Source organism: Ornithodoros turicata, chromosome 8, assembly GCF_037126465.1.
Source record: "Ornithodoros turicata isolate Travis chromosome 8, ASM3712646v1, whole genome shotgun sequence".
In the NCBI taxonomy this organism is placed as follows: Eukaryota; Metazoa; Arthropoda; class Arachnida; order Ixodida; family Argasidae; genus Ornithodoros; species Ornithodoros turicata.
In genome coordinates, this window is record NC_088208.1 from 41,718,585 (window position 1) to 41,733,171 (window position 14,587).

Consider the following 14,587-nt stretch of genomic DNA (forward strand, 5'->3'; position numbering starts at 1 on the left):
GTCTAGAACCTGGATATTATGATTCCACAGCGTCCTTCGGTCCCTCACAAAACTCGCCTTGTAAATCAGAATTGATTGTTCGTGTTTACTACTCGCTTTAAGCAGCCACTTTTATGGGAGACCAAAGGATGCCGTGGAATATCATGAGACAACCGTGTCGCAAGCAGTACCTACTACTCCGTGTAAATAACCACTGTTAGTATAGCTTTGTTTTGAGGGACAAATGAGTATTTGTCTACGTTTTTAATTTATACGGCAACCGCGTTCCGAGAAACGAGTCCAAGAATATCAGAGCATTCTGAATGCCGTATAATGCTGTTGCTAGGCTTAAAGCAGCACCGATCAGATGTCATTTAAGTGTGGCTATAGGCTATAGTATTCGATAGTCCAAGCCACCAGGACAAAAACTGCGCAAGTTTCATTCCAATCGACGGTGCAATTAATTATTATTATTAATTATTATTACCAAATTTCGTTGATATTAGACATGCATACGATTTTCAACGCTTTTTCGAAATGTGTCCGAAGATCTTGCCACTGATCTCGATTGTAAAAGGCTGGATCGCGGATAGGGAGCGCGAGCGTGAAGAAACCGGCCGCCATCTTACTGTACCCACAACAGTCGCCGCAGCGATCATGTCAACTTCTTGCAATTACGGTCGTACCAACCGTACTGGCAAGGATACAGGGCCTAAATTTATACAGGTGAGTCACTCTTCATCAAGGAATAAATAGGCGTCCATTCTGTATATTTAGTTGACCATTATGAAGTGCTTTTTGCCCAAAACGAGCACTGGATGCAGGTTGCTTGATCGCTCTTCCGACGTTCAATCGAGCACACTTGCATTTTACCCGGAGGCAAATACATTTTGAGTGCATAATATGCTTGAGAGAACGTGTTACACTACACTGGTAGTGTTGTCATCAATATATGTGCGAACACTCGAGAGCTTTTCTGCATGCATTGCTAGCATGGTACACGGTGCTCTCTACGGAAGCAAGTGCACATTCATTTCTTTGAATTACCTTTGCGCACAAGTTCGGTATTACGTCATAATGAGACCAAGATTGTCACAATTTTTCATGTATTGGTATTGTTTTGTGCCTTGGTTTGATTTGTGACAAAGAATCCTACGTAACGGCGTGTAGCACGACTTGAATAACGCCTTTGTGTCTGAGCTGTATCGTCAGCTTACCAGGGTCAAGTACCAGGGTAATGTAAAAAAATACATCTCAACAACAACAAAAATTAAGCTAAATACTAGAAGAAAGACGACAACAAAAAAAGAAAATGTAATTGCAGAGGCTGATGCAATGTGAAGACGCCACGGCAATTCAAACTTCAAACGGCGAGAGGGAGAGGAGAGAGCGAGCGACGGAGCGAGAAGCGAGAGTGGCAGGTGTGGCAGTTGGAAGTTAGAACTTCGACGCGTCGCCAGGGTTGCCAGATTTGGCTAGAAATAGCCAAATTTGGCTAATATTGCTCGCATTTGGCGGGTAAAAATCGGGTTTGGCTATTTGGCTAGTTTTGGGCTATTTTCTGAATTTTGACCGTGATTCCGTTTAGAAACGATGAAAATGTGAAACAAGAGAAAAATCCATTGTTTCATACGTTCCTTGAATCCACGGCTGCGTCAGTGCGTTCCCCTTGACCTTGAAAGCTCGCGTTTATGCGACAAAGTTTCGCTTTGCTGAATGCTGATGCAATGCTCCCACCTGCAGGATGAGGAAAAACTGGGTGTGATGGAAAGATCCACCTTGTCGCCTGTGTCAAAATTGTGTTGAGACAACTTCGATTGAACTTAGAAGTACTGGAATCTCTACAGCTGCTACAATGCAACAATCTTGAGAAAACATATTTTCTATCTTATATCTATCTATATGCGGAAAATTATAATTTTCCGCATTTCGCGGATCGTTTCGCAACCTGATTCCTGGCGACTCAGTCTCTGATATCGAATCTGAGTTCTCGCTGCTGCAGATTGTTATAAAGGACGCACGGGATGAGAACACGCCCAAGTTCTGGATAAAACTGCGACGCATGGAAAACAGCATTGGGAAAAAGATGTTCCCGAATCTGTCGGGGTTCGCTATCGGCCTGCTCAGCGTCCCGATCTCCAATGCTGTCGTAGAAAGAGTATTTAGTCAGGTTACTGTTATGAAAACAGACCTGAGGAACCGTTTGTCTTTGACCACCCTCGAGACCCTCCTGTGGCTGTGCCGATTTCAAGCCGTCAGACAACCTCCTAAAGAAGTTCACGAGCGACGTGCTTTATGGAGAAAGTCAATGGGAAGAAACTGCGGACGAGGATCCTGAAGACCCGGGAAACAACTCCGACGAATGTCCTTAGCAGTCTACAATTGACTGGAGCTTGAATTTTTCATATTTTCCTTCGTTCTAATCGCATCATTTCACGAATAATAAATGCCTGTCATTCATTCAATGCACGGCTGTCGTTTCTGCGTCAGCAGTCAAACCGAAACGGATAACAAGGAAGGACAAGGAGCGCCTCCCGCAGCATGTGTAGCATGCACAAACACGTCGGGCGCTTTTGGCTATTTTTTTGGCTAGAAGGTACTGGCGTACTGGCTATATTTTGGCTACAGGTGGCCGGAAAACGGGCTATACAAGGCCTTCGCCATCTGGCAACCCTGCGCGTCGCAGCAAGTTGGTTTTCTCTTCAGTAACCGTCGCAAGGATGGTGATGGTGTATCTCCTGTGCAGTATTTACGTGTGTTTCAGTGCGCTTTGTAAGACAATGCGATGACAATGGTTCCTGTGCAACACATTGTCGATTTCCCGGAAGCGTTTTGACGCCAAGAAGACGTAAACGGCGTAGAGGCAAGACCGCACTGTGAAACGCCAATCGGACTGCACGTCGCGAATGTTTGCAGGTATGAGTGATGACCGTGATGTTTTGATTACTATTAATTAGATGTTTCATTTTAGAAACTTCGGAGGAACTTGAAGAGAAACAGGATAAGAAGATTCCGAACGTACGGTGAAGAGGAATGGGGTGTATGTCGCGACCTGCATAGAAAACAGGAGTGTCGTGTCATCTTCTCTAAGAAAATACAAGATGTGAGGTGGCCAACGAACGAAAGCTCCCTGTGGTCCGTGAGTGCATCGCACAGTCAGGCATATGCTTTGTCTAGACACAGTGAGTGATCAGACTTATACTGCGTGGGATGTAAATGTAGAGATGTATTGATTATTTCTTTCTGCTCAGTGTATGCTTTTAGCAGAATAAACGGTAATTACTTGAGCTATATTGTGAGGGTTTTCCTTCCCCCTCCTCCTCACTCATGCCGCACTTCCCCTGGACTCCAACAGAGGTCGCCCCCTTGCTTACGCAAAAGCTGTGGCATGCGCGCTCGCCGCGTCTGAATGACCAGAGACTCCCTTGCCACTAGTCAGTAGTCGTCGCTCGCCATGCTTACTTGACGGTTCTGTTGCTAGTTGTCTGTATCGCTTTCGCCATTAAACGGGTAGTTCGCTGCCCTCATTGTTCTCCCCAAGCCCTGCCTCATGCCTCTCCAGCCCTGGCATCCCCACATTTGGCGCAGTCGACATCAACCCATTGCCTACCCCGCTCGTACCACAATGCCGCCCAGCCTCGCTTTGTTCGCTTGTCACCCCGGTTCTCGGACCTTCTCCCAGGCCGCGCCATCTTTGCCTTCTTCCTCGGCTTCGCCGTCTTGGCCTTGAGCCGCCATATTGTCACGCGGCTTTCGCTCGCTGATTCCACCATGCCGGGTATCAATTGGCGGGAATTGGACGCCGCTACGATGGCAGGCCTCAGCCCACTTCTAATTCGGGATGAACTCTCACGTCGCGATCTTGACACAACCGGCTCGGACGCAGAACTCGTCCAGCGTCTCCAAGCCTGCCTTGACGCAGAACGTTCCACAGCATCCACAACACGGGAAACGCTCCAAGATATCCCTCAAGCTCCTGTGCCTTTTGACCCCCGAATTTTACAACAGCTTACAGCATCCATCAACACACTGACACATATCCTGCAACAAGCCCAACAACCCCCGCAATCTCTACCAATGACTATGAGTGTGCCTTCAGAGATAGCTACGTCAACTCTTCCTATGTCTCCTCCATTGTGTGAAACCATGCTCCACTCAAGCAACACATCCCAAGCGTCGACAGCGGACCACGGAGTCAGCGCCATTCCATCGCCCCATCCCCAAACCGCACCTCAGTCTGCTTTGCATCCTGTACTTCAGCCTTACCAGATGTCTTACGTTCCTCAAATAAACGTCACCACCATGCCCGACATTTCGTCTAGCATACCTGCCTTTGAGGACGGCAAGAAACAAAAAGCACGTCTATGGATTGAGGATCTTCAACGAACGCAACAACTGGCATCATGGTCACCAGACACTACACGCTTAATCGCGGCCAGTAAACTGCGCGGCACAGCCAAGAACTGGCATCTGACTTCGGGTCGTGAGTACCCCACGTGGGACTCATGGAAGACTGCCTTCCTCGACACATTCGCACAGGAAACGTCACTGATCCAGTGGCAGCAGCAGGTTATGGCTACCGTGCAACACAGCTCCCAGTCCCTGCGTGACTACGCCTACGGAAAGCTCCGTGCTATCAACAAATGCCCTGCTCCCCCCACAGATGCTCAAAAAGTGGAGTACCTACTGCAGGGTATATCAACCCAGTCCACTGCTACAAGCATCGCCGCACAGCGTCCAGCGTCAGTGGCAGCGTTTCTTGAGATGTGCAATGACATAGATCGCACACTCCAGCATTTGCAACAGCCAACCTCTGTGCCCCCACGTCACAGTCAGGAGGAATACAAACGCCATCAAAGTCGTCCAAGTGCATCGTTGGGACCCCCCAACACTGGACCACCTAAACACCAACTTGCAAGTCCCAATACTGCAAATCTCAAGTCTTATCCAGAAGGTCCTCCGCGCCCCCATGCTCTACAACAGCGTGTTCGAATTGCGGACTTAGCCCCGGAACAAAAAGAAGTCCGGTACGAAGCTCTGTCTCAGCGCTACGGTGCACCAGCATTCCGCCCTGGTGACCCACTAAGCGAAGCTGTCTGCTTCTCGTGTCGTGAGAAAGGCCACCTCTCCTCCAAGTGCCCTACAAAGCAAGGCCGACAAAATCACGGTTCCTCATCATCAAAGACTGCAACACAGACTACTGCCATACCAGCACCGCCAGTGCCTCACGCTCTACATACCACCACATCAGAAACTTTTGACGGGTCTCAACTGGAGTGCTCATTTTTTAGAGCTACTATCGCCAGTATCGGACCATGCGACGCATTTCCTGACTCTGGGTCAAAAATGACCATTATTCACCAGTCCCTCGTGACCAGCACACAGCTACTTCCTTGGACCCAGCCACCACTGGGAGTAGTCGGTGGATCGACCGTTCTACCAGAAGGAACGATCTGTCTGAAGATTACAATTGGACCTATTTCTGGAGTCGTAGAGGCTGTTGTCCTCCACAATAACGTGTTGCCCTTGATTTTGGGTGAGGACTGGTTCCGCGTAACAGGCACCCGCCTTGTCTTTGAGCCACCTAACCCAGCAGAAGTACACCACCCTGCTTCAGGTTCAGTAGTACAAGCACATCTCAAACTCTATCCTCGTTCATCTTGCGCAGTTGTTCTTCACCAGTCGTCCCTAGCGCAAGGCACAGCACCAGAAGCCCAACCTACTCTGGGTCTTCAGGAGTCGTCGCTACCAGATACAAAACCTCCATGGGAGCCCCTTTGCAAAAGCACGGCACCATCACACTGCACTCGTTCTGCACCTGATGAAACCGTTACAATACCTGTTCACGACGACTTGCCACCAGCAGCTGTGGGCAAGGAACTGTCGCAGGCACAACAGTCGGAGCTCGCCTCAGTCTTGTCAACTCACCACAGTGTTTTTGCTCGCAATGAAGATGACATCGGTCATCTAAAAGGACTTGAGCATCACATCGAATTACTACCCAACGCAGTGCCATACAGCAGGAGTCCATATCGATACTCCCCAGATGACCGTCGGTTTTTGGATGAGCAAACGGATAAACTTCTAAAGCAAGGCATCCTCCTTCCAGCTACAGGGCCATGGGCTTTCCCGGCTATCGTCGTCACCAGAGGACAAAAGAAACGACTTTGCGTCAACTACATACCCTTAAACAAACTTACAATCACAGCCGTGCACCCACTGCCGCATGCAGACGACATCATTCACGATGTAGCAGGAGCATCCTACTTTGCCTGTCTCGATTTAAAGTTTGCCTACTGGCAAGTCAGCCTTCGACCAGAGGACTATGCTAAGACTGCCTTTATCACACACAGTGGCACTTACATGTGGACACGTATGCCTTTTGGCCTCAAGAATGCCCCATCTACCTTTCAACGTGCCATGCAACTTGTGTTCAGCAACTTCAAAGCCCCACAAAAGTCAGGAATTCGTATCTATTTAGATGACATTCTGGTTTTCGCATCATCTTTTCCTGACTTCGTCGAAGTGCTCCAATTGGTGCTCCACCGCTTGGAACACCATGGACTGAAAGTTTCACTTGATAAGTGTCGTTACGGGCTATCTCGAATCCGTTTTCTAGGATTCATCCTCTGCAGCGACGGGAAACTCCCCGATCCAACCAAAGTGACCGCCATGTTAAACATCCCAAGACCAACAACACGGAAGCAAGTTCTCTCCTGGGTACAAACTGCAAATTTCTACCGCCGCTTTATCAAAAACTTCTCAAGGATTGCCACCCCACTGTATGCCCTCGTCAAAGCCCCCGAGTGGTATTGGAACACTACGTGTGAACAAGCTTTTCAGACTGTACGCAAAGCCCTTACTGAAGCGCCACTTCTGGGACATTTTCTTGAGGAAGTTCCAACTACTGTAACTACAGATGCATCCGCATCAGCTGTCGGTGCAGTGCTTACTCAACTTCAGAATGGCCATGACACAGTCATCGAGTATGCTAGCCGCAAGCTTACGCCTGACGAACAAAAACTGCACAGTAATGTTTGGGAATGTATCGCCGTCCATTGGGCCATTACGTTAAGGTTCCGCCACTACCTTTTAGGCCGAAAGTTTCCTCTCATTACCGACAATTGGACTGTTGTTTGCCTTACCACCAACGTTCGCCCGTCACGTCGCTTCACAGGCATGCTTATGGACTTAATTGAATTTGACTTTAGCGTGGAACATCGCCCAGGTCGCCAAAATGTTGTCGCCGATCACCTTTCTCGCCTGTCACTTGCCATCACAGCACATAACAGTTCACTCGCTGAACTGCAACGAGAGGATCCCCAGTGCGCAGCCGCCCGGCTAACAATGCAAGACAACCCATCGTGCAGCGACTTCTTGGACATCGATGGAATTCTCTACAAACAGTCGGACTCTGGGCACCCAACCTTGGTCGTCCCCGCAAAAATGCGATCAGCCATCCTCCATACTATGCATGATTGTGCAGGCCACATGGGTTCAGAACGCACACTACGCAAGCTTCACGACCGTTACTGGTGGCCCGGACTAACGGCATCAGTACAGAACTATGTTACATCGTGCCAAACCTGCCAGCTCTACAATCGTCCTACCTCAAAGAATGTTGGCTTTATGGGACACATGCCAGTCTCTGAAATCCCATTTTCAATCATCGCATTTGACCACATAATGATGCCACCAACAGGGAGTGCCCGCTACATCTTTAACGTGATTGACTTCACAACACGCTTCATCATCCCTGCCGCAGTACGTTCTACAAACACCGCGGACGTAATAGCCCATCTGCATTCAATATTCTACCGTTTTGGTGCCCCAGACCATTGTCTCTCCGACCACGGAGCAGCTTTCGAGTCTGCCCAGTTTGTGCGTTTCATGCGCCTTCACGGAGTGCAAGTACACTACTCCACTGCCTACCGAGCGGAAGGAAACGGAATGATAGAGCGCAGCAACGGCTCACTCGTCACAGTCCTATGGAAAATCAGTCCACAAAACCAACCACCCTGGGATTCCAAGTTAGCAGAAGCTGCATTCGCCGTAAATACAGCGTATAACGCCAGCACTGGCTTCAGCCCGTTTGAACTTCTCTTCGGATACTTGCCAAAACTCCCCGAAGAACGACATCGCCCCCCAAGTGCTTCGTCGCTCGCAGAACGGCTACTAGATGTTCAAACTGCACGCGTAGAGGCTCTCACAAACTCTGAAACTGCTCAGCATCGTAGAAAAAAGCTATATGATCGAACCCATCGTCAACACTCCTTCCAAGTGGGTGACTTCGTTTGGATTCGCCGCCAACAGCCAGTTCTGCAAGGCCTCGAGAAACTCTCCCCTCGCTTTAAAGGCGTTTACCGCCTAACGGAACAACTCACTCCATCGACGTTTCAGGCTATGCCAGTTACGGGACAGTCCATAAGACAAACCAAACAACCACGCACGGTGCATGTCTCCCAGTTAAAGAAATACGTGCCCCCTCTTTCAGCGCAAATCGACGAAGACCGTTTGTCATCGCAGCCTGCCAGTGACCTGACCGACACTTCGGACTACTCCGCATCACTGCCAGTGACGCAAGTAAATTCAGCGTCTCAACCAACAACAGAACAGCCTTCTCAACGTCCAAATAGACAGCGCAAACCGCCGTCCTATCTAAGTGACTATGAACTCGAACTGTGAAACGTTTTTGGTCCACTAAGTAACATTTTTTTCTTGTTTGTGCACTGTCATGTTGCTTATAGCTTATTTTAGTTTGTATTGTGACATATTGTTGTCAATGTTTAACTTCTTCAAATGGGACTTTGGTCTTCAGGAAGGGGTGGGATGTGAGGGTTTTCCTTCCCCCTCCTCCTCACTCATGCCACACTTCCCCTGGACTCCAACAGAGGTCGCCCCCTTGCTTACGCAAAAGCTGTGGCATGCGCTCGCCGCGTCTGAATGACCAGAGACTCCCTTGCCACTAGTCAGTAGTCGTCGCTCGCCATGCTTACTTGACGGTTCTGTTGCTAGTTGTCTGTATCGCTTTCGCCATTAAACGGGTAGTTCGCTGCCCTCATTGTTCTCCCCAAGCCCTGCCTCATGCCTCTCCAGCCCTGGCATCCCCACAATATGTGCATTTCTACTCATTATTTTCGGTCATGCATTCAGTGGTCCCAGCTGCTAAGTGGCCGGATCCCGGACCACTTAGCAGAGGGGACCACTGGATCAATTCCACTGGTTCCACTTCAAGTGGGACCATCGTGAAGCTGGTTCCACTTTCAACTGGTCCCAGTCACTAAGTGGTCCCACACTCAAAGTGGGACCTGTCCAATAAACCACTTCGAAGTGGTCCCACTCCAGATTTTTGCCTGGGGAGAATGTGCACGAATTGGAGTTACAGCATTCGCAGACGCGCGCACCTGGATAAACAGCAATAAAAAGAGACCATGCCTGTGCTAAAATAGATCAGAGTAATAGATCAAACAAAACATGGCAAGTGTGGACACGATGAAATCTTAAAGGGGGAAGCTGCCCAACTTGGAGTCTCAGCGACCATTCTGGGAACAAAATGGTACCTGTGAGGCTCCAGCTGGAACTTCTGGAACCATCTGAGACCAGAGTGGTACCACTGATGTCACCAAAGTGGAACCAGCCACCCCACTTGGGAATCCAGCTGGGACCATCCACATTCAACTGGAACCATTCCGGGACCATCAAACATCCAACTGGAACCAGTCCAGATTCAACTGGAACCATTCTGGGACCAGCCCAGATTTTCGCCTGGGGTCACATGTATGCACATGGCTGGCTGGCTGGCTTTCTAAAAGTAATCTACAGTCCTAACAACAAATACACCAATGACACCAGTGGCGCAGCTCCGCCAGTAGTTCGCTTTGGTGTAGGTATTCCGTTGTGCTGTGGGTGAAGCTCCCGGCTGTCTCTGTGGTGGAGGTGAGACCCTTATTTCCACCTTGTCTTGTCCATTGGTCCGGGGCAGCAACTATTCCTTGAAAGAAACTTACAAGCAATCAGTGGGAAACCAAGCAACGCAGAAAATCATGCAACAAAGTAACAGTCACATGTATGCACATGGCTGGCTGGCTGGCTGGCTTTCTAAAAGTAATCTACAGTCCTAACAACAAATACACCAATGACACCAGTGGCGCAGCTCCGCCAGTAGTTCGCTTTGGTGTAGGTATTCCGTTGTGCTGTGGGTGAAGCTCCCGGCTGTCTCTGTGGTGGAGGTGAGACCCTTATTTCCACCTTGTCTTGTCCATTGGTCCGGGGCAGCAACTATTCCTTGAAAGAAACTTACAAGCAATCAGTGGGAAACCGAGCAACGCAGAAAATCATGCAACAAAGTAACAGTCACATGTATGCACATGGCTGGCTGGCTGGCTTTCTAAAAGTAATCTACAGTCCTAACAACAAATACACCAATGACACCAGTGGCGCAGCTCCGCCAGTAGTTCGCTTTGGTGTAGGTATTCCGTTGTGCTGTGGGTGAAGCTCCCGGCTGTCTCTGTGGTGGAGGTGAGACCCTTATTTCCACCTTGTCTTGTCCATTGGTCCGGGGCAGCAACTATTCCTTGAAAGAAACTTACAAGCAATCAGTGGGAAACCGAGCAACGCAGAAAATCATGCAACAAAGTAACAGTCACATGTATGCACATGGCTGGCTGGCTTTCTAAAAGTAATCTACAGTCCTAACAACAAATACACCAATGACACCAGTGGCGCAGCTCCGCCAGTAGTTCGCTTTGGTGTAGGTATTCCGTTGTGCTGTGGGTGAAGCTCCCGGCTGTCTCTGTGGTGGAGGTGAGACCCTTATTTCCACCTTGTCTTGTCCATTGGTCCGGGGCAGCAACTATTCCTTGAAAGAAACTTACAAGCAATCAGTGGGAAACCGAGCAACGCAGAAAATCATGCAACAAAGTAACAGTCACATGTATGCACATGGCTGGCTGGCTGGCTTTCTAAAAGTAATCTACAGTCCTAACAACAAATACACCAATGACACCAGTGGCGCAGCTCCGCCAGTAGTTCGCTTTGGTGTAGGTATTCCGTTGTGCTGTGGGTGAAGCTCCCGGCTGTCTCTGTGGTGGAGGTGAGACCCTTATTTCCACCTTGTCTTGTCCATTGGTCCGGGGCAGCAACTATTCCTTGAAAGAAACTTACAAGCAATCAGTGGGAAACCGAGCAACGCAGAAAATCATGCAACAAAGTAACAGTCACATGTATGCACATGGCTGGCTGGCTGGCTTTCTAAAAGTAATCTACAGTCCTAACAACAAATACACCAATGACACCAGTGGCGCAGCTCCGCCAGTAGTTCGCTTTGGTGTAGGTATTCCGTTGTGCTGTGGGTGAAGCTCCCGGCTGTCTCTGTGGTGGAGGTGAGACCCTTATTTCCACCTTGTCTTGTCCATTGGTCCGGGGCAGCAACTATTCCTTGAAAGAAACTTACAAGCAATCAGTGGGAAACCGAGCAACGCAGAAAATCATGCAACAAAGTAACAGTCACATGTATGCACATGGCTGGCTGGCTGGCTGGCTTTCTAAAAGTAATCTACAGTCCTAACAACAAATACACCAATGACACCAGTGGCGCAGCTCCGCCAGTAGTTCGCTTTGGTGTAGGTATTCCGTTGTGCTGTGGGTGAAGCTCCCGGCTGTCTCTGTGGTGGAGGTGAGACCCTTATTTCCACCTTGTCTTGTCCATTGGTCCGGGGCAGCAACTATTCCTTGAAAGAAACTTACAAGCAATCAGTGGGAAACCGAGCAACGCAGAAAATCATGCAACAAAGTAACAGTCACATGTATGCACATGGCTGGCTGGCTGGCTGGCTTTCTAAAAGTAATCTACAGTCCTAACAACAAATACACCAATGACACCAGTGGCGCAGCTCCGCCAGTAGTTCGCTTTGGTGTAGGTATTCCGTTGTGCTGTGGGTGAAGCTCCCGGCTGTCTCTGTGGTGGAGGTGAGACCCTTATTTCCACCTTGTCTTGTCCATTGGTCCGGGGCAGCAACTATTCCTTGAAAGAAACTTACAAGCAATCAGTGGGAAACCGAGCAACGCAGAAAATCATGCAACAAAGTAACAGTCACATGTATGCACATGGCTGGCTGGCTGGCTGGCTTTCTAAAAGTAATCTACAGTCCTAACAACAAATACACCAATGACACCAGTGGCGCAGCTCCGCCAGTAGTTCGCTTTGGTGTAGGTATTCCGTTGTGCTGTGGGTGAAGCTCCCGGCTGTCTCTGTGGTGGAGGTGAGACCCTTATTTCCACCTTGTCTTGTCCATTGGTCCGGGGCAGCAACTATTCCTTGAAAGAAACTTACAAGCAATCAGTGGGAAACCGAGCAACGCAGAAAATCATGCAACAAAGTAACAGTCACATGTATGCACATGGCTGGCTGGCTGGCTGGCTTTCTAAAAGTAATCTACAGTCCTAACAACAAATACACCAATGACACCAGTGGCGCAGCTCCGCCAGTAGTTCGCTTTGGTGTAGGTATTCCGTTGTGCTGTGGGTGAAGCTCCCGGCTGTCTCTGTGGTGGAGGTGAGACCCTTATTTCCACCTTGTCTTGTCCATTGGTCCGGGGCAGCAACTATTCCTTGAAAGAAACTTACAAGCAATCAGTGGGAAACCAAGCAACGCAGAAAATCATGCAACAAAGTAACAGTCACATGTATGCACATGGCTGGCTGGCTGGCTTTCTAAAAGTAATCTACAGTCCTAACAACAAATACACCAATGACACCAGTGGCGCAGCTCCGCCAGTAGTTCGCTTTGGTGTAGGTATTCCGTTGTGCTGTGGGTGAAGCTCCCGGCTGTCTCTGTGGTGGAGGTGAGACCCTTATTTCCACCTTGTCTTGTCCATTGGTCCGGGGCAGCAACTATTCCTTGAAAGAAATCGTAGTATGAGAAGAAGAACAACAACAACAATAAATGAGGAAGAAGTTATGATGACATGCATGGGATGTTACCCCAAGGTAGCAACAGGACCCTACCCCACTTCACAGCGGTTAACATGAGAGGATGAATTATGATGAACGCGAAGCGACGACAGGTCGGAGTTCTGTTTAGAGCACATCCAGACGTCCAGTGGCTTGCATGAAAGCAAAAATGGAGCGAACAGCCCGACACTGATGCAGAGGGGAACTCCATGGGTCAAGTACTTTGGGGGAAATATTCTTATAAAGAAATGGAAAGGAGCTCAAGTTGGCATCGTAACACCCAGCGTTCACACGTGTACCGCTCACAGTCTTCGATGATATGAAGGATTGTAGCTAGGATGTGGCAAGCTCTGCACAGCGCCGTGTTACTGTAACCCAGCTTAACATGGAATAGAGAACTGCACGGGCCTAATTTTCAGGCCCGTGCAGGGCCCAGGCCGGGCTGTTACGGCCCGGTCCGGGCCCGACATCGTCTAGATTTCCAGTCCTTTCCCGGCCCATACCCGACTCCACCGGCCCAGCCTGAACCCAACTGTTTCCATGCTGAGGCCCCGTCCCTGCCCGCCTCTGCTCTATGTGTTCTCGAGGCCCGGAGACGCGTGTTTCTATTTACATTTACTAAAGAGCAAAGCCCAGGGAGGAAAAGGACGCAGCTAACTGGTAGGGAGAGTGATGAGGTACACTCGAACGGAACGGCTGTGTTTCTCTGCCGGCAAGTCGCTCTGTGCTTGGTGCTTGCTTGCTTGCTTTTGCTTGGGAAGGCAGCGCGGAACGGCGCGTGGGCGATATGTTTGTACCTTGCGGTTCAAGAGAGACTCATCTCCGCTCTATTGCGCACGCACCGGTGCTAGTTCCCCTTTCTCGTACTCTCCCGCGAACGAAATATGTCAGAACACCTAACCTAACTGACCCTCGTGCCGGACACTCAGCACGCCCGCCACACCAATTGTCCCCAAATGTGTGTGAGTGCACGTGCGAAATCTAGCAGACTCATTACACGAAATAATCATGATCACATACAGGGTTGGTCACGCAACGTGTGATTTGACCCTTGTAAGAAAACGGCTCAACAGAAAAATATGGGGCAAGCGGCTACCTTCCGGCCATTGAATTTTCCACCTACTAAAATTACTTTCAACGACCTCTAATATAAATGAATTGACTTTTTTGAACTGAACTCGGAAATTTGTCTAGCCAATGTAACGTTTTTCCTGCTAAATGAGATAGACCGTGGTTGAATTAACCAATCCCACTGCAAAATACGTTACGTATTGTACGGCTGTTATATGCGGGAAAGTCGTCCGAAAACTGAGGTTTTTATTTGCGCCTTTGCCAGCTGAAAGATGCGCAACTAAACCTCAATTTTCGGACAACTTTTCTGGACATAACCACCGTACTACGAATCGTATTTTGCGGTGAGTTTGGCTAATTCAACCACGGTCTATCGGACTGAGCAAGAAAAACGTTACATTGACTAGGGAAATTTCCGAGTTCAATTAAAAAATTCGATTCATTTCAATTATTAGTCGTCGAAATTATTTTTAGTAGGTGTCAAATTGAGTGGTGGTGGAAGGCAACCGCTTACCCCATATTTTTCTGTTGAGCCTTTTCTTTTTTTCTTTTTTTACAAGGACAAATGGCTCGTTACGTGACGCAC

General features: G+C 49.0%; 1 protein-coding gene across 2 annotated transcripts; it reads left to right on the plus strand.

Annotated features, from left to right (window-relative positions):
- The first annotated feature begins 554 nt into the window (after positions 1–554).
- LOC135367459 (uncharacterized) lies at positions 555–9,046 on the plus strand. 2 transcript variants are annotated; one of them, XM_064600749.1, is made up of 3 exons: positions 555–705; positions 1,304–2,895; positions 2,951–9,046. In XM_064600749.1, exon 3 carries the CDS (start codon positions 3,751–3,753, stop codon positions 8,662–8,664), a length of 4,914 nt encoding a protein of 1,637 aa, XP_064456819.1. In that variant the 5' UTR covers positions 555–705; positions 1,304–2,895; positions 2,951–3,750; the 3' UTR covers positions 8,665–9,046. The 2 variants fall into 2 exon arrangements, with proteins under 2 accessions (XP_064456819.1, XP_064456818.1); XM_064600748.1 differs by having other exon boundaries at positions 555–2,895.
- The last annotated feature ends 5,541 nt before the right edge of the window (positions 9,047–14,587 follow it).